The 19481-nt window shown below is 47.5% G+C and overlaps 1 protein-coding gene across 3 annotated transcripts in view; it reads right to left on the bottom strand.

The window, feature by feature from the left end:
- The window catches only part of CACNA1E (calcium voltage-gated channel subunit alpha1 E), a 326283-nt gene that overhangs the window by 8006 nt on the left and 298796 nt on the right, over positions 1-19481 (bottom strand). For all 3 annotated transcript variants that reach the window (XM_061161261.1, XM_061161262.1, XM_061161263.1), the window contains 7 exons: positions 16521-16648; positions 11263-11359; positions 8986-9091; positions 8018-8125; positions 6734-6834; positions 6375-6481; positions 311-422 (listed from right to left, as the gene is read on the bottom strand). In XM_061161261.1, coding sequence (XP_061017244.1) covers positions 311-422; positions 6375-6481; positions 6734-6834; positions 8018-8125; positions 8986-9091; positions 11263-11359; positions 16521-16648 — 759 coding nt within the window. The remainder of the gene's footprint in view (positions 1-310; positions 423-6374; positions 6482-6733; positions 6835-8017; positions 8126-8985; positions 9092-11262; positions 11360-16520; positions 16649-19481) is intronic.

The following is a 19481-nucleotide window of genomic DNA, read 5'->3' as shown; positions in this document are numbered from 1 at the left end:
CATCTGTTACTTCTGTTTCTCCATGTGAAGCCCAGGGACACAAACTAAGAGAGCTTGGCCTGAAGCATTATAAGTTCCTGCAGCAGGTAAGGGGCCTCTGGAGTTTTAAAACCTGAACAGGGAGCATTTGTCAGAGAATATGAGAAACTCAGGCAGGAAAGTGGAGATGGCAGGGAACTCCCAGGGTAATTGGTTGGTTTATCAGGGTTTTTTTTCCTGATGGATCATGGCTATGGAATAGAACGTGAAAAAAAGAAAAAAGAGTGGGAGCAATCAGGAAACCAAGGAAGTAATTTTTGAATTCATTCACCAGAGATTGTTGTTCCTGGAATTGTCCATCATCAGCTGGGTCCATACAGGCCAACTGGAATATTTCCTGCGGGGAAAGTGGACTCATCGAAGGGTATGCACTCCGGCCACTCCTGCAAAGCAATGCCATGTTCAGAGGTAATGTGTGCATGAGAGAGAAACAGTCATGACATAACTGCCATTACTAATTCCCACCCAGACAAGACTTTCTTCCCAGCAAGGGCAATACCCTTTAGCCTTGGCTAGCTTGTAAGCCTGTCAACTTACAGGTGGCTAGCCCTGGGGGCGGGTGGGGGGTGGGCGGGAAACGCACTGGAAAAGAGAAACCACTGTTTTCAACCTGCGTTTGGAATGATTCATCATTTTGCTGGCGACTGGCATATCTGTGACAAATGACATCATTTGTCACACTCAGCCATATGGAAGACCAATGCTAGATTGTAAACCTGCTTCTGCTCAGCTTCTCCATTCGGCAGAAAAATGCCATAGTTTAAACAGTGAACAGTTTGTTTAAATATTAAGCAGTCATGGTCTTTTAAGAAATTCCCTCCACTCTCAGTAAGAGTATGGTTCTATTGTGCCAACATCCATGGCCAAATGAAACAACTGAATTTACTGAAGGACTGCTCTGTACCACATACTGTGTCTGTTGGCTTATGATCTGGGTGGAATGATGTCAGAGGTGATGCTGAAGAGGTGACAACATCTGGGTCGATGGCTATGGAGGAGGACGCTTCAATGGCAATGAGGTAAAGGACAGAGACAAAGTTGGCCAGGTGTTTAGGGGCCTCTGAATGAAAAGTGCAGAGACCTGTTGCAGTGTGCCTATGAGTAAACCATCGTTAGGTACCTGCAGACACTGTCAGCCAATGAGATCCACCCAGCTGGTTAGGAAAAAAAAAAAAAAGAGGCAGCCAAGAACCTGTCCTGAGAACATGCCCACTGCTGCTGTTGCCATTCACTGCTACGGACCCCCTTTGCCCTAAGCAAGCACGCAGCTTGAGCTTCCTCATCTCGAGAAGAGGGACGTGGCCAGTGACGCGGCAGCAGCTCTCCGTGGCAGTGGGGTCAGGAGGGAGAGATGAGATGGGAAGAGCCGCTGCAGAGCCTGCTGCTATATGACTCTCGAACCCACTGGAAAATCTGAGGCCTGAGTGAGGACTGCCAATTACTTAGAAGTAATTCAATAGACTGGGAGCACAGGGGAAAATTTGAAGAACAGGTTTTTCACCAGACCTGTCCCCTTACCACGGGTGAGGGCTTCTGCTGAATTTTCACAACTGCTAGAGAGCCATCTGCTATTGAAACAACTGCTCAAATGTCAATCCTCCTCCTCCTCAGGCCTTAGCTTGAGAAACACAGGGAACAGACGAGCACAGCTGTACAGGAAATGCGCCCTTTCTGTCCTACAGAAAATGAGTAACTGCAGGGTCCCTAATGGGTAGAGAGGACCCTTAAAATCACTGAACAACATTCTAGACTTGACTAATTTGAATGCTGAGTGACCTCTTACTTTGAAAACCTTGTCCAGCTCCTCAGTGTTAGGAAGGTCTAAAGGCCTGAACATCCTCCTCTTGCATGGTTTAGTCGCTCAGTTGAGTAGCCTTGGCAGGCTCCTCGATCCACGGGATTCTCCAGGCAAGAATACTGGAGTGGGTTGCCATTTCCTTCTGCAGGGGAATCTTCCTGACCCAGGAATCAAACCCGGGTCTCCAGGAAGATTCTTTTTTTTCCTTCTGTTGTGAATGTTTCCTTTCCTTTTTTTAAAAAATCAATTTAATTGGAGGCTAATTACTTCACAATATTGTGGTGGGTTTTGGCATACACTGACATGCATCAGCCACGGGTGCACATGTGTCCCCCATCCCATCCCTCCAGGCCATCCCAGCACACCGACTTGGAGTGCCCCGTTTCATTCATTGAACTTAGACTGGTGATCTATTTCATGTATGGTAATATACATGTTTCAGCGGCAGGCAAATTCTTTACCAACTGAGCTACAAAGAAAGCCTCTCCTCTTGCATAACTTTCCCTTACTCCCTGAAGTCCAATATGCTGGGCTGTCTCAACCACATTTGGTTGAATGTGCCATACTCCTTTTCTGCCTCAGGACTTTAAGAAAGGCTGTTTCCAGCACACAGCGTGCCTCTCAAACACCCAGTCCCTTGCAAGCCATTTTTTAAATTTATCCTTCAAAATTTTTCTTAAAAGTCACTTCCTTGAGGAAATCTTATCTGATAAACTGGTCAGAGCCCTCGGCCACATGCACTCCGATCATAATGCATTTTTTTCCATCCTAGTACTTACTAAAATTGTGATTAAATCATCAGAAATGATGTTTTTTTTCTTTCTGATAATTCTGTTTCATGTCTGTTTTCCTACCAGGTGTAAACTCAATGAGAGAGGAGCCCAGTCATGTTCACCACGCTGCCCCCAGAGCAATCACTACTTGAACACTACAGGGCTTGACAAACACAGCTGGTCCTGAGGAACACGAGCGCTGCTCCACGAATGTCTCCATTTCAGGACATGGACCATCATCTACCTAAAGCTCAAACCAGAAACCCACAGGTCATCTTTGATTCCTTCCCCTCCTTCATGCCATGGAGCCAATCAGTCACCAAATCGGACCCATTCTGTGTATGAATTACCTCTCCAGTCTGGCTCTCTCTCTTGCCATTTCCTATTAATCCAAGCCACAGTCTTTAATAATTCACACAACTGCAGCCATGTACTAGGTGATGTTCCATCTCTCAAACTGTCTCCCTCCAATGCACTGAGCCCACACCAGACTAAAGAATGATCTCTGGAAAGCTGAAACCTGATCACGTCACTCTGATGACTGTGTCTCCCATTACCCTTGGATGAAACTAAACTTCTGTCTCCTAGCCCTGCCAAACCTGCCACTTCCCCTGACCTCTGTGTGCACCATCCATCATGACACTTTTTAGGTTCCTTAAACTTGACCCGACTTTTATTTCGTCTCTTGAAGTGCTTGCCTCTGAGTCTTACTCAAATGTTGCTTCCTCAGGGAAGCTTCCTCAAATCCTCAAACTACGCGAGCTGCTTCCTTTACACAGCATCACAATAGCCGGCCGGCCCCCCACCCCAACCCCGACCCCCTGCCACACAAACACATTTTAACTGTTACCACTCTTGTAATTTCTACTTCAAGGATTGTGTCTATGGAAACTGTGATCATGTTGACTGAATCCCCAGTGACTAAACCAGTTTTTGGGTTACATTGACTCTCAGTAAATATTGGTCAAATCAATAAATAAATGAATCAATAAACATATGGGAGAGAGGCTGGGATGGTCCAATGGTGGGAGTTATAGTTTGCACAGCAAATCGTTGTGGCAAAACAGATCTAGATGAGGGATGGTTTCCTCTATTTCTAAGCCAAAGACCCTTGAAAAACACCATAAACTCTTCCAAGAAGATAGTACTAGTGCTCTAATCATACCTCTTGACCCTTCTGCACAGACCAAAAAGAAACATGAACTTGTTTTCTATAGACAGGAGAATCCACACCTGCTACTTCAACACATCACATGTTTTTGTAAAAATGACCAACCACCCTGGTCATCTTTCTTCACTTTCAAATGTGGATTGTGACCTACGAAAACTGCTTTTCAAAAACAGATCTCCAACACCACAGGAAGAAGGAAATTCATGGTATAAGAGGTTCCAAACGGTGTTCTGACAGAGGTCTCATTCCCAAGCCTGGGATTTCACTCCTCTGATAATTACTGAAGATGTGATGATATTTAGTGATTTATTGGTTCCACAGAAGCTAGACTGGAAAAAAAATCCACTAACCATGTGCACACTAAATCGCTTCAGTCGTTTCTGACTCTGCGACCCTGTGGTGTGTAGCCTGCTAGGCTCCTCTGTCAAAGGGATTCTCCAGGCAAGAATATTGGAGTGGGTTGCCATGCCCTCCTCCAGGGGATCTTCCCCACCCAGGGATTGAACCCAGGTCTCTTATGTCTCCTACATTGGCAAGTGGATTCTTTTCCATGAGCACCACCAACCACAAAATGCCATTTACGTTGGGAAGATGGACTCATGCCTTTTGAGTACTCACTACGTGCTTGTGATGAGAGAGAGTGTTATAATGAGGTGTGTATAATAGATCTTTATGACTCATGGCCACTTTGGGGCTAAGGCTTACAACTCAGAAGAGCTGGTACACTCCTCAATTAGAGTTTTGTTTCTGCTTTCAACATAGAAAATTAAAAAATGTTTTGCCCGATAAAAGTTCTTGTTCATTTCAGATAACACAGTGTAAAGGGAAGACTGGGCTTGGAAATAATGGACTTAAATTCCAGTTCCGCGTCCTATCAGCCACGTGGCTTTGGACGACTTAATGAATCTCTCTGAGCCACCAGCCTCTTCACTGTAAAGTGGTGATACTAATACAGCCCCTTCTTCCTTTGTTCATTCACAGGGCTCCCTATCTCTCGGGCTGGCCACGGCAACAGCACCAATATCTGCTCCGTCTGCTTTTCTCTTACTCCCCACTGAATAGCCATTTTAAGATGCAACACTTTGGACTTCTCTGCTGGCCTGGTGGTTAAGAACCCACCTGACAATGCATGAGTTGGATCCCTGGTCAGGGAAGATTTTACATGTCGTGGGACAACAAAGCCCACACTCCCTAGAGCCCATGTTCTGCGACAAGAGAAGCCGCCTCAATGAGAAACCAGTGCGCTGCAACTAGAGAAAGCCCGACAACGGCAAAGAACACCCAGCTCAACCCAAACTAAGTAAATAAATAAAAATTTAAAAGATATTAAAAGGGCTACCATACTCCTAAGTATTTTATTCTTTTTGTTGCAATGGTGAATGGTATTGTTTCCTTAATTTCTCTGTTTTTTCATTGTTAGTATATAGGAATGCAAGGGATTTCTGTGTGTTAATTTTATATCCTGCTGCTATCCAAAAGTCTACAAGCAATAAATGCTGGAGAGGGTGTGGAGAAAAGGGAACCCTCTTACACTGTTGGTGGGAATGCAAACTAGTACAGCCGCTATGGAAAACAGTGTGGAGATTTCTTAAAAAACTGGAAATAGAACTGCCATATGACCCAGCAATCCCACTTCTGGGCATACACACTGAGGAAACCAGATCTGAAAGAGACACGTGCACCCCAATGTTCATCGCAGCACTGTTTATAATAGCCAGGACATGGAAGCAACCTAGATGCCCATCAGCAGATGAATGGATAAGGAAGCTGTGGTACATATACACCATGGAATATTACTCAGCCATTAAAAAGAATTCATTTGAACCAGTCCTAATGAGATGGATGAAGCTGGAGCCCATTATACAGAGTGAAGTAAGCCAGAAAGATAAAGAACATTACAGCATACTGACACATGTATATGGAATTTAGAAAGGTGATAACGATAACCCTATATGCAGAACAGAAAAAGAGACACAGAAACACAGAACAGACTTTTGAACTTTGTGGGAGAATGTGAGGGTGGGATATTTGAAAAGAACAGCATGTATACTATCTATGGTGAAACAGATCACCAGCCCAGGTGGGATGCACGAGACAAGTGCTCGGGCCTGGTGCACTGGGAAGACCCAGAGGAATCGGGTGGAGAGGGAGGTGGGAGGGGGGATCGGGATTGGGAATACATGTAAATCCATGGCTGATTCATATCAATGTATGACAAAACCCACTGGGAAAAAAAAATAATAATAATAAAAATTAAAAAAGAAAAAAAAAAAAAAACAAAGGGAGATGATATCCAAAAAAAAAAAAAAAAAAAGAATGATAGCTAGTCTTGTGAGGTTAAGAAGATGGTCTGAATAAAATGGTTGTTTTTCTGTTTGTTTTAATGTGAAAAAAAAAAAAAAAATAAAAGGGCTACCATAGAAAGTTAAAAGATACAACATGTTGTCTTCTCAATTTCAGAGAGGGGCGCATCCACTCGTCTCAGAGTTAGGATTATTTCTTGGGCACTTCTAGGCAATGAATTTGTGGGTCTGCCTGATGACACAATTGACAATGAAAGCAGGGGAGCTGTGGGCTTTCTGGTTATACTCACAGGCCTGGAACGGGGTCCTGCTGGAGATAAGGCAGGGCTTTGGCATTAGCAATGATCTCCTGAGGCAGAGACGAGGGCTCCATGCGCTGGAACATGGGTGCATTTTTCTGTGTTAAAAGTGGAAAGGAGGAAAAAGGAACTCAAATGACTGTGGGGAAAACACCAGCGACTTGAGTAAAACGGGAATATGACTGATACCCTGTGTGACTACCTGAACCTCTGCCCCACTGGGGTTCTAATCCCCCAATCCTAGGCAGTTCCTGGGCCCTGCAAGGCCTGGCCTCTGCTTCTATGCACTTGTAGGGCACTGTCCCCCAGGGGCCCACCCACCCACCACACAGTCTGTCCTTGACCTTCACCTGTTCCTCCAGCTGCTGCCTCTGCTTCTTCACCTTGCTCTGTTTGTAGTAGTCCATGATCATCATTGCTGCATAGATTTTGCCCACAGTCAGGTCAGAGGCTGAGGACACCAGTGCGGCATGGAGGGAAACAGGAGGAGATGGGGAGAGAGTAAGGACCCCTGGGAAGCAGGTTTGCCCCTTTCACTACCCAGCCATCCAACATTAATGGAGGGTTTCATCTGTGCCAGGCACCGAGGATATGGAGTAAACAGGTCCCCAGAGCTATCCTTAAGGGACTTCCACGGCCACCCAGGCAGCATCCTGTTACTAACGATAAGAAACACATTAGTAAGCACCACCCCCCAACCCCTGGAATGGTCTTGATTTCCATCTCTTAGTAACAGCACCTTTTCCCCAACCACTTGAAGGTTTGCTGAACTGTGTTCTGTGGGAGGATAGAGCTGTGCACCCAAGAAGTTTCACCCACAATCACAGTGACCTATCTTAAGAAGCGATTTTCCAGAATGGAGCTTCCTCAGAAAACTGACAACAGAACCACCATATGATCCAACAATCCCAATCCTGAGCATATATCCAGACAAAACTATACTTCAAAAATAAAACATGCACCCCTATGTTCATAACAGCACTATTCACAATAGCCAAGACATGGAAATAACCTAAAGGTCCATCCATAGATGAATGGGTAAAGAAGCTGTGGTATATTTACACAATGGAATATTACAGAGCCATAAAAAGAATGAAATAATATCATTTGCAGCAACACGGATACAACTAGAAATTTTCACACTTAAGTAAGTCAGAAAATGAAAGACACATATCATATGATATCACTTTATATGGATTCTAAAAATGGCACAAGTGAACCTATCTGTAAAAAAGCAGCAGACCCATGGACACAGTATAGACTTGTGGTTGCCAAAGGGAAGGAAGGATTGGGAGTCTGGGGTTAGTATAGCCGAGTATTATCTGTCTATATATGATAGATAAATGACAAGGCTAGTATAGCACAGGGATGGAAAAGAATATAAAAAAGAATATATGTATACTTGAATCACTTTTCTATATAGCAGAAATTAACAATGTAAATCAACTATACTTCAATAAGCAAGAAGAAACTGATTTCAATGACACAAGGGACTTGATACGTGAGGGATTTCTGTTTCCTAAGAATAAAAGAGACCCTTCCCTTATCTCCTTGATTACTCCAGTTCCCCCCAAGATGTGGTCTTGGCATGCTGGGCCCACAGTGACAAGGATAGCCAGGAGGAGACCCCGCACCTTTGGGCATGGGCACGAGCAGATCCAGCATCTTCTGGGACAGGTGAGGCCAGATGGCCAGGGTCTCCTTCTGGAGCTCTGAGTCCAGCTGCTGCCTGTCTGCACCACCTGGGAGGAGACACATTTATTAACAACGAAAACCGAACAGACACGGAAATAACAAGGAAGGAGGGAGGAGATGGGACAGGGGCTGAGTCAGCATGGCGCCTCATATTCTCGGAGGAAATCTTGGCACTCGGTGACTGTGGATCTTGCAATCCTGGGTCTTTCTGCTGAAGAAGCGAACGCATTCTGGCTCCTGTTTTCAGTGACTCAGGGATATCCCGCCACAGAGAACCGAGGCCCTGGGGACCAAGATCAGCTTCCTCATTCATTCGCAGAGCCTCCCAGCTGCTCAGTATATCAGAAGGGGAAATGCAGAGCGCCACAAGCCTGCCGCCTCTGCCTCATTATACATGTATCAGTTCTTCCAGTGATCTAACCCGGGTTTGAGTGAACCAATTTTAAAAAGGACTTGGATCAGGTAAGAGCAGGAAGCTGGAGGCCCTTCTGGAAGTAGCAAATCCTTTCTTTCCTAAATCACTAAATGATCAAGAGGAACAAAGCATTGCCATGATAGCACTGGCCACAGAAGCCTTCCAAGACGTTGCAGACACCATGTAAGAAAAAAAAAGGAACTGAAACTCACTTGTTCATTCAACAAACATTACTAAAATGTCTACTATATGCCAGACATCAAAGATCATATACTCTTAAAGCTCAAAGGAGCCTTAGTGAATATCAATTCATTCATTTCATTAAGAGGAAAGGGTAAAAGTTAAATAATACAGTAACATTTACTGTATCTCAGAGGTGAAAACTACTTGATCTCCAGGTTACTTCATGGTCAGATGAAGTTCAAATATCTCTGTCCTGCATCACTCAGGGTGAGTTGTTCCAGAATCTTCTTCCTTCCTAAGGTTACTGACCTTTGGCGATTTTAATGTCCAGAGCTGTCCGGATCAGAGCCATCAGCGTGGAAGTGAAGTGGACGGTCATGTCCTCGGCCACTGGCATGTTCATCAAGACCAACCTCTGTGTGAAAAAGAGAAAAGAAACAGCAGGAGAAAACATATATCGAAAAAAACCTTGGCGACAAGGGAGGAAAAGTGCAGAGGTCAGATGCAGAGACAAAAAAGAAGGGCAAGGATTCCCCCATCCCCTGTCCCAGGCCTGTTCTTGCCCTGCTTCTCACTGAAGGCTCATTGGCTGCTGTTTTTTTCTTTTTTTTTTTTTTTCCTAGGGAATGATGCCAAATTTCAAGGGAAGAGGGACTCATCATTCTGTAGAACTCCTCCAGGGTCCTAAGAATGTCTTTAATCAGGATTCCTAAAAACAATGTCTCAGGGAAAGGAGTCAGCTCAGGGAGGTGGCTCCATTCCCTGCTTCAGGGCTGTTCTACAATCTCACTTGTCCCATGAAGACTCCCAAAAACTCAGATGAAAAGACAGTGATGGGGGGTAGATTTTACTTTGCTTATCTGACTTGAAAGATGCATCCTGATGCCCCCTTTTTGAGTCTTTAAATTGCCAGCACATGGTTGAACATGCAGAAGTCCAGCTTATCCAGAGGATGAGGTGGAGCAGAATGGAAAAGTGAGAGAGTGCAAACAGAGTCCAGGGGAAGGGCTGGGGAGAGCAGAGAAGACAGGAGAGAAGGGTGACCGAGGCAGGAGCAGAGTGGGCAGGCCTTGTCCCCCTCACCTGGAGGAAGGGGATCAAACGGAAATGGCCAAATCCACTTTCCAGAGAGTATCTTGCTTTTGGAATGAATTTTTCCTCTGATACCCACAACCCTTGGCGCCTCCGCCCCAAGCTTCACCCCGGAAATTCAAAGAACTCAGGACCATATAGTCCATCACCTGTTAGATGTGGAATCATGAGCATAAAAGATGTCGGTTCCTAAGCTGCAAAGGAGGAGCCATGTAGTGGGGTGGATGAGGGTCCCTAATAGATGCTCCCTGTTCCAATGAGATGCTCTCTGGAGCTTTAAACTTGGAGGGAGCAGCAGGAGAAGGTCCTCCAGCAGAACCACCAGCCTAGCAGGAAGTTAAGTGTCTCTTTCCAAGGCAGGGTTTCTAACACTCCATTGAAACATCTCGCTTGATGTGACGCCACAGATATGGCATCTTAGAGTGTAAGGCCAGTTTCCAGTTTGTATCTGAGTTCCACCTCTCTCCCACTGCTTTAGGCTTCCAGAGAAGTGGCGTCATTGCCAGGGCGTATTGCTAGGTGAATGAAAGAGCTCCAGAGTTCTGAGTCAGTCTAAACAGCAATGGGGGATTAACAGTAACTATTACTGAATGTGGAGTAGGAAATGGCAACCCACTCCAGTATTCTTGCCTGGAAAATGCCACGGGCGGAGGAGTTTGGTGGGCTATAGTTCATGGGGTTGCAAGAGTCGGACATGACTAAATGACTGAGCACACACATTACTGAATGTGGAGGAAAAGTTCAGGCCCCAAGGCCCTGAGCACCCTGATGGCTGGGGACTCCTAAGGTACAATGCTGCTCTAAGCGAACTGAGAGGAGTCCATCCATATCTCAGTCATGCCAAGAAGGCAGGCCTAATGCTGAACACAGCCTGTGCCCATCATCACCCTTTCCTTTGCCAGGAAAAATGGGTAGTTGGGCTAATGGCAGAAGGGAGCTGCATCCTTCATCATGTATCAAGGGATGCAGGCTGTGTTCCTCTTTTTTTTTTTTTTTTTTTCTGATCCCTAGAAGGAACCATACCGCTATGTCATGGAGGAAGAAATTAGTTAAGAGTTTTCCTCTCTCCTAAAAATTTATTCTTGAACCATGTTTAGTGGAATTTATGCATATTTCCTATTTCTTAGTTTACCTGATGGAAGATCTTTTTATAAGCTCTGACTGCTGTCCTTCTTGCCCAAATATGCTATTCTGCAGGCCACCACCCTGCTTCCTCTTAAAGGAAACATGCTACTTACTTCTTTTCTAGTAACCCACTCACAAGAAGTCACACACTTGTAGAAACAGAATAACACATTTAAAGTCTTACAAACCACCTTGTATATCACCCTTCTGTGAACATTCCTGACCCTTGCACCACATCATTTCTTTTCTCCTTGGTTCCCTCCTCCCACAGTTCCAAGCCCAGCTTCCTCCCCCACGTTCTGACCTCCCCACAGTGGAATCCCATTTCCTGCTGGTCACTAGCCCAGAACAAAGGAAGGGATGGTCTACCTTATATGCCACCTTGGAGGGACATCTCTTGCCGAGGCCTAGCGGCGGTGACATGAGAGTCAGCATTTCATACATCTCAGTGTAATGGATGCGGCCACTGCTCATGGCGGGGGGGTGGTGGGTGGGGGTCGGGGGGCAGGGCAGGGAGGGCGGCAGGGAAGAATGCAGACAGGGAGGAGAGGGGAACAGGCATTCCCGGGGAGCCAAAACAATAGATACAGAAAACAGGAGAAGAGAAACGAAACAAAATGGACAAACAGGAAAAGAATAGGAAACCTGTTAATCAAGGCAAATCATACACGTGTCTCCATCCTGGTGCGGATTTATATCACGCCCCACACAGACCCGGGAACGTGGCGGCAACCTTAGGTCCCTCTGCCGTTCGCTGTCCTAGGGACTGCTGTTCCCCTCCGGGAGGAGCATCACCCCACCTCCCTGTTCACACCAGCCATGCCCCCTACAACACAAGCTGGTCTTCACTTCCCAGGGCTGTGTGCGAGCGGTATAAACCAGATAGACGGTGCTCCAGCCCTGGGGTAAGGGTTTCCGGCCCCCTCTCCTCGGCCTGGAAGTCAGGCCCTTCTCCTGCTCTGAACCCGCAGGCGGGGGCATCGTGTATCCCGCCTATGGTGTGAGTGCTGCAGGAGGTGGCGGCTGGCGCTGAAAGTGGTGGGCGGAGACTGCTGCTCCGTTGGCCCGTTGCTTCCACCTGGCTCTGTGGGGTAAGAGTGCTCTTTGTGTGCCGGCATGCCCTGGGGCGGCGGCATGCTGGGGCCAGAAGAAACAAAACCAGGAGGAGGAGGAGCATCTCGCATGCCATGCTGCCCTCCCGGGCTCTCCCACATGCGGCCGCGCGGGGTTCACCAGGGTGGAGTTTAAAGAGTCTCTGCAGAGGCAGCTGTTCGGCCTGCCCGAGTACACGAATCACTCGCCGCCGTCCCCGGCCAGCTCCTCCCCCATCGCCCAGGCTGGCATCTTTCTGGGCCTAAGTCGTCTGCCAGCTGCCGGACTGCGCTGCGCCCCAGGGAGCCTGCACATCCCTCCTGGCACAGCAGGAAAGGCCTCCTTATCTCGGGGGCGTGGCCTTGGCCCGGGGCGGGGCGGAGCCACTGTGTCAGCTGGAGAGGGAGGTCCCCTGTGTGCCCCCTGGACCATGTTCCTTGGTCTCACAACAAGCCGTGACTGGGCAGTCACAACAGACCCCTCAACAATATACGGCAGGACCCTCAGGCAAGAACTCTGCTCTGGAACCTCTGTGCTCTACTGAGACCTTCCCAGACCTTCTCTGAGCTATGAAATTCTCCCACACCCCATAGACTCTATCCTCTTCACCTTCTTTACTTATCCTCACCTCCTGCCCTCATTTTTTTTTTTTTAACTGTTTCTCACCTCTCTGTCCTATAGCTTTCATGGGGTTGGCCAAATGTTTTGTTCAGGGTTTTCTGTTAGACCTTATGGAAAAAAATCCGAGCGAACTTTTTGGCCAACCAACCCAAAATAACTGCTTGGGACCAAACTGTCCAGAATGGGGCCGGGGTAAGTGTGGTTAGAATCACACTTTGCTACCTTCTCTATGGGAGGATGCTACTCATGTGTGAGAAGGAGGCGCTCTATCTCCAAGGGAAAGAAACCAGAACTCCGTGCTGAATTAAAAAAAGATTTCTGCCTTCTGTGGAGGGAGAGGTTCCTCTGGTTAAATCCACAGAATAAGGTGGAGTGAGAAAGAGAGAGAGGAGAATGTGTGTGTGTTCCACACGCACAAATGAGTGTGTGCGTGTGAAGAAGACAGAGGTCAAAGCAGCCTCTGTTATTAAATCCTCAGCTCTTTTTATCCACTTCCCTCCCCCTGCCCCCGCCAAGTGCCCTCCTTCCTTGTGTAACAGCTGCTGGTTCTGGAAGGGTTTGGACCTCTTTAAACTCAAAGGAAAGCAACATGAAGGTTCCCTCATGTGGCGCAGTGGTGGTGGAGCAAAACGGAGAGGAGGGGGGTTGGAGGCTGCACCCCGCTGCCGGTCACGGTCATGGTCACGGTCACGGCTGGGGACCGGAGGCAAACCTTGCAAGCCACCCTGTAGGGGCAGTTCTCTCCCAGGCCCAGAGGCGGCGAGATCACCCGCACTAATTTGTACATATCCTTATACGGGATCCTGCCGCTGTAAAGGAAGCACAGGTGGGTTAATAGGACACTCAGAGAAGGGAGGAGAGACACGACAGCCTAGCCATGAAAGGGACGGCCGGAGGAGGATGGGTGGCTTCTTTCCTGGGGCCAGGCAAAGCCAGACCAGGAGAGACGGAGGACGGTTAGCATCAGAGAACCAGCACCTTGCAAACGGCATGAACCATCACTCTGCCAACTACAGGGCCTCCGGTTTTCCACGGAAATCAATGCCTGGTGACCATGAGCACCCCACGAGGTGTCTGGCCCATACCTGGCCAGCTGCGGCAAATGGAGTTTGGCTCCAGCTAGGCCTCTAAGAACCAAGCCCACCAGTTCACAAATGCCTCCGGCCGCCCTCAAGAGCAGATGCCGGGCGGCTGCAAAGTGGACTGCAGGGCCCTTTGCTTTTCACAGACACTGTTTACAGGCAGCTACTCTGACCCGCTTGTCAACTGGTGGGAAGTCAGCATCTTTCTCCGGACTGTGAGAGAGAAATTTCCCATTAGGCTAATTAGCAAGGTGCACAGTTGGCAGGAGGGAATCTGCTTCTCTTTGTGGCAGATTTTCCCCCGAGTTCTGCTTGGGCAAACGCTTCTCGATGTGCTAGGAGCTTGCCGGGGTCTGTGCTCAAAAAGCAGCCTGCGAGGGAGCCACAAGGCTCTCCCCTCCAGTCCTGCTCCTGCCACCCCACCCGCAGACAGCCTGGTCAGATCCAGTCAGAATCCCAGGAACACTGGGGCCTGTCACATCAGCCCCCTTTCACAGAGCCTGCTAGAGACTTCTGGCTTCCTGAGGCAAGAAGAGAATGGACAGTTGATTCATTTTCAGAGGCTAAAGCATCTGCTCTGTGAAGGGTCAGAACCAGTCAGCAACGGCCAGAGATCTGTGGGTCTGGACACACCCCGGTTTAGATCCAGGTTTCCATCGCAAACTATAGGTGCACATCTCCACCTCCAAGCATCCAGTCCTCACCAGCCATGTCAAGACGACAACTTTGCCCCAGCTCCGCTCTTCCTAATCTTTTCTTGATTTTGCTGTTGATTCTTCCTCTTCTTCCAAATAGCTCAGCAGTACTTCGAAGTCTCTTGACTCTTGAGAGGAGGTTCATTTTACCACGTGTTCTTTGGTTCCTTATGGTGGAGGTGTGGGTGAATTGGTTCTGTTGTCTATAGGCTGATGTACTTTGCAACCTGTCTCCTTTTTGAAGACACTGGCCCACTTCACCTTAGTTAGTTTCCCCTCTCATCTCCTAGAGAAGGCCAGTGAAACTAACCAGGACAAGTCACGCTGGGAATTTCAAAGCAGATGCAAGAGGTTTTTCTTGGTCTTTCACAGCTCCTGTGTCTGAGTCTCATGATTAGTCCTCATGGAACTGCTCTTCCCAGCAGATGGAAGAACTGGGGAGTAGCATAGTTAATGCACAAGGGATTTGGGTCCCCAAATAATGTGAAACCACAGGAAGTTGAGGTTTTTGAGAGCCAAGGGCTCTTACCTGAGTGAGGCTAGGTGAGTAAAGAACACCTTTGCTGGCAAATAGTTTCTTCTCTCTCAGGTGAGGGATAGAGGTCCCTTCTTGGTATCCTGATCCCATGGCCATCCAGCTTTACAGACACCAATTTTTCATACTTTCTACTTCCTTTCCCATATGCTTATTAACGATAACAAAAGTCACATATACAATTTAATATAATCCTTACAAACAGCCTTCACAGAGGTAGGATCATTACCACTATTATACAACAGATATGGGCGCTCAGCGCGGTTGAGTGACTTGCCCAAGGCCACACAGCTGACAAGATGCAGGCCTGGCTCCCTTCGCCTGTAACACATTGCCCATGGCATTCTAATCACCCTATCCTACTAGAAAGGAGGCCCAGAAAGCAAACACCATTGCTCAGCTACTGTAAAAACAACGGATTCAGAGAAATCTGTGCTCTAAGTTGTTAATAATTATTGAGGGGAAGAGGAATTCCTATGTGCTCTTCCAACACCTAAATAAGTGACCCAAGGGCAACAGCCTCATAGGAGGATAGGTTTGGGGAAGAGTCTCAGATCATGAAATGGTTCCAGGTGGAAGCAACGTGGCCCGCTCCTATGAAGGATGGCACTTCTTATAGTATTTTCAGAGGCGGGCCAGAATGGATAGATTAGTGAGATAAGATCCTAAAACTAAAATAAGTTGGGACAAAGGTCCCATGAAATGAGTGGTCACAGCACTCTCTTTGTCTTCCACTGTGAGGACCAAAAGGTTGCCTTTGAACTTGAAGCAGGGATTTGCGAACTTTTTCAGTAAAGGGTCAGATAATAAAGGTTTTTTTTTTTAATTTGAGGGTCATACTGTCTTTATCACAATGTGTGAAAACAGCCATAAACAATAGATAAATGGGCATAGCTGTGCTCCAATTATACTTTATTTCCAGATAAAGTGAGCCACATTGAGCCTATGGGTTATAGTTTTTCAGCCTCTGCTTTAAAGTCCAGAAGGCACAATTTCACTTGAGAACTACTGGAAAGTGAAAAAGATCCAGGGAGGTCATCTCTGCAAATTCCTGCCATTTAACTCAGTTCCATGCAATCAACAGAAACCCACATGTGTTTAAACCATCAGTTCAAACAATAACTTGCTTGGTTGTTTGTATAATTTCAGAGATATATGAAACTGTACTTTTGAGAGGGATGAGAGAGAGAAAGGACTAAGGTGGCCAGATGTCCAGCTGACCCAGAGAACCCTTGTCCACCCGCACCCCCCCCGCCCCCGTGACTCAGAGGAGTTCACTAACCATTCTGGAAGCTCCTCTGTGGACTGAGCTCAAATACTCTGAGTTGCAGACTGTGTATTGAGATTGTCAAAGAAAGGAAAATGCCTGTTACAGAAGGAAGGAGCAGGGAAAGGAAAACACAGAAGCTAAGTGGTCCATAGCGTGCTTGATCCCAGAGCCAATCTGAGGACCTGGCCTCTTCCCCGGCCCACAGCCAGGAGGACTCTCCTCTCCTTCTGCAACAGGCAAGAATGGGGTGGCTCCCATCCCAACCTCCTCCTTGAGAACCCCAGAGGCCTTTGATATGGGCCCCAGAGGGGGTGGCCGAGAGGCCTACGCACCATGCTGCTCTGTCATATTCTGCCCAGACACGGACAAACTCATCCAGGTGGTGAGGCCCCAGGATGGATGAGTCCCGAGTCAGGTACTCAAAGTTGTCCATGATGACAGCCACGAATAGGTTGAGCATCTGGAGGGCGAGGGGGAGAAGGGGAGTTAGGGGAGACCCAGAGCAGAAAAACAAACTGCGAGGCAAGTAAAGAATTCACAAGTTTGTAAGGCTAAAAAGTTCTTTACCATAGCCCTGTTGATCCTGCTGAAGGCAACGCATTTTCACAACTGAACCACACATCTCACTACGTGAGGAGTGCTATGAATCCACTTTGCTATGCCACTTTATATTTGCGAAGTACTCCTCAGTTGCTTTTGTTATCTATTCAATTTCTTTCTTTGTTATTGCAGCAGCAGAGGGAGCAGCAGTAGCAACACATTCTCAAAGGCCAGAGGAAGTCAAGGCCCAACACCAAGCCTCTCTTCCAGTCTCCCTTCCCTACCCGTGCTCACCACAGCTGCCTGTCAGAGACCTGGTGGGATGCCTTACAGCGGATGCTGGGCTTACTGTGCAAAAACTTGAAGCTGTTCACGGCTCTCAAGTGCTTCTGAGACCCTGTTCTCCTGCTTACTTGTTCAACAACATTTACTGTGCACCTACTGTGTTCCAGACAGAGCTCCAGGTGCCAGGGGTGGGAAGTAAGAAAGTTCGGGTCTGAGATATATTTCCATGACTAGCACATTCCTTAAAGCACAGCAGGTGTTCACTAGATGCTGTCTCTTGAATATTCTTAAAGACATTTAGTATTCAGCAGAGACTACTGGAAACATACAAATGTTACAGATTTTAAATATATATGTATTTGGCTCCATCTTAGTTGCAACATGCAGGCTCTTTTTGTTGCCACACTCCAACTTCTCCCTAGTTATAGCAAGTGGGCTTAGTTGCCCTGAAGCATGCAGGATTTCAGTTCCTCAACCAGGGATCAAACCCACATCCCCTGCACTGGAAGGCAGATTCTTAACCACTGAACCCCAAGGGAAGTTCCTAGACCTTTTTGAGAGCCGTGAAAGAAACATGCACAACAGGGACAGAAAAGTGTATGGGTTTGAAATTCATATAATTTTCATGTCAGGATAATATCATTCATCTTTTAAGTTTTTTTTCTGAACTACTGAAGAAGGTAAAAATCATTGCTAGCTCATGGGCCATACAAAAACAGCTGGCAAACTTGATTTAGCCTGGGCTCCATGACTCACTGGGCTCTCATCTAGATTATGCAGGAGGCAACAGGAACCACTAAAGAGGCTGAACTAGGAGAAAGAGAAGAGCTATGTGCATTCAGACTGCATTGGCAGCAGGGTGGACGGTGGCTGGCAGTCCAGGCAGAGAGTTGTGAGGTGCTCCTGAGCCAGGCCAGCGGCAGGACAGCAGCCTGGATACAGAGATAAAGGAGGTGGACTTGACAGGCCTTGGCCACAGTGAATAGCAGCACCCAACACTACTTCCGGTTTCCCAGGGACACACCCCTTGCCTAGTCCCAGTGAATACAGTTTAGTGGGGCACTACCATGACCCAGGCCTCAACCAGCCATTGAATCCTGTCCCCTGGGCTACAGTGCTGGTGATCCAATTAAGGCCAAGAAAATGGCATTGAATCTTCTGAGCAAGAGAACTTGTTTTTCCTTATTGGCCTTGAATATGTAGGGACTGAGGTCTAGAGCTGCTGCTGCTGTTGCCATCTTGGAACCACGGGCTGGGGGTGTTGGAGAAAAGAGCTCTTGTGGAGAAGCCTGGGGAAGAGATCCATCAACAGAGAAGGAAACCTGGTTCTGGGGATGATGTCATCTGAGCCCTAGAGCAAGCCTGCTTAAGCCTGTCCTGCCCAACTCTTCATTTATATAAGCTGATAAAATCCCTTTCTGTTCAAGTCAGGTGGAGCTGGACTTTCTGTCACTTGCAAGAGAAAGAATCTTGCCTGACAGAGATGAATCGCCTGCAGGGGGGTGAGCAAATGGGAGTGTCTGCTGCTGATTCCCAGGTGAAGTGGCTGGGTGGGTGGAAGTGCCCAGCAAACAGGATATGCAGATAGGATACTCGGGATCAAGAGAAAGTCCGCAGCCAGGGCCTGCTGGGAGTCTCCTCTGCAATACAGAGATGGCTGGTTGCATCCTAATAACCGGTCTCCTCCCTTCCTTCCTTCTCCATTCCACTGCCTAGAATGGAAGTGGATCCCTGGAATCTAGTTGTCTTCTTACAACAAAGCTGAGGGACACTCGGTGGAGGTGAGGAAGCAGAAAGAGGGAAAGAGTCTGGGGTACCAGACACTCTGTGAAGTCACCATAACGAGCCCACACTGCCTTCCTCCAGGCTTCACTGACATGCCAGAAAAATAAACATCCCCCGTGGTAAAACCACTGTTATTTGAAGTAGCTGAATTTCAAGCAGCTGAATCTAATCCTAACATGGACTTTTCTTTCTGTCACTGTGCCTGGAGCCACAGTGAAATTTATTTAATCACTGCCCAGGTTATAGAGGATTTTCCATATACAACTGGCTTCCCAGGTGGAGCAGTGGTAAAGAATCCACCTGCCAATGCAGGAAATGGAGGAGACACAGGTTCTATCCCTGGGTCAGGAAGATCCCCTTGGAGGAAGAAATGGCAACCCACTCCAGTATTCTTGCCTGGGAAACCCCATGGACAGAGGAGCCTGGTGGGCTACAGTCCATGGGGTTGCAAAGAGTTGAACACGAGTGAGTGACTGAGTACATAGCATCATTATCCCTTGGCATCTGCTGAGAATTAGTTCCACGACCTTCCCGGATACCAAAGTCTGTAAATGCTCAAGTCCCTTATGTAAGATGGTAAAGTACCAGGAATTCCCTTGTGGTCCAGTGGTTAGGACTTGACGCTTTCAGTGTGGGGGCCCAGGTTTGATCCCTGGTCTGGAACTAAGATTCCACAAGCCATG

Source organism: Dama dama, chromosome 14 (assembly GCF_033118175.1).
Source record: "Dama dama isolate Ldn47 chromosome 14, ASM3311817v1, whole genome shotgun sequence".
NCBI classification, from domain to species: Eukaryota; Metazoa; Chordata; class Mammalia; order Artiodactyla; family Cervidae; genus Dama; species Dama dama.
The sequence above is the reverse complement of the archived record's forward strand: the minus strand, read 5'-3'. Positions and strand labels throughout refer to the sequence as shown.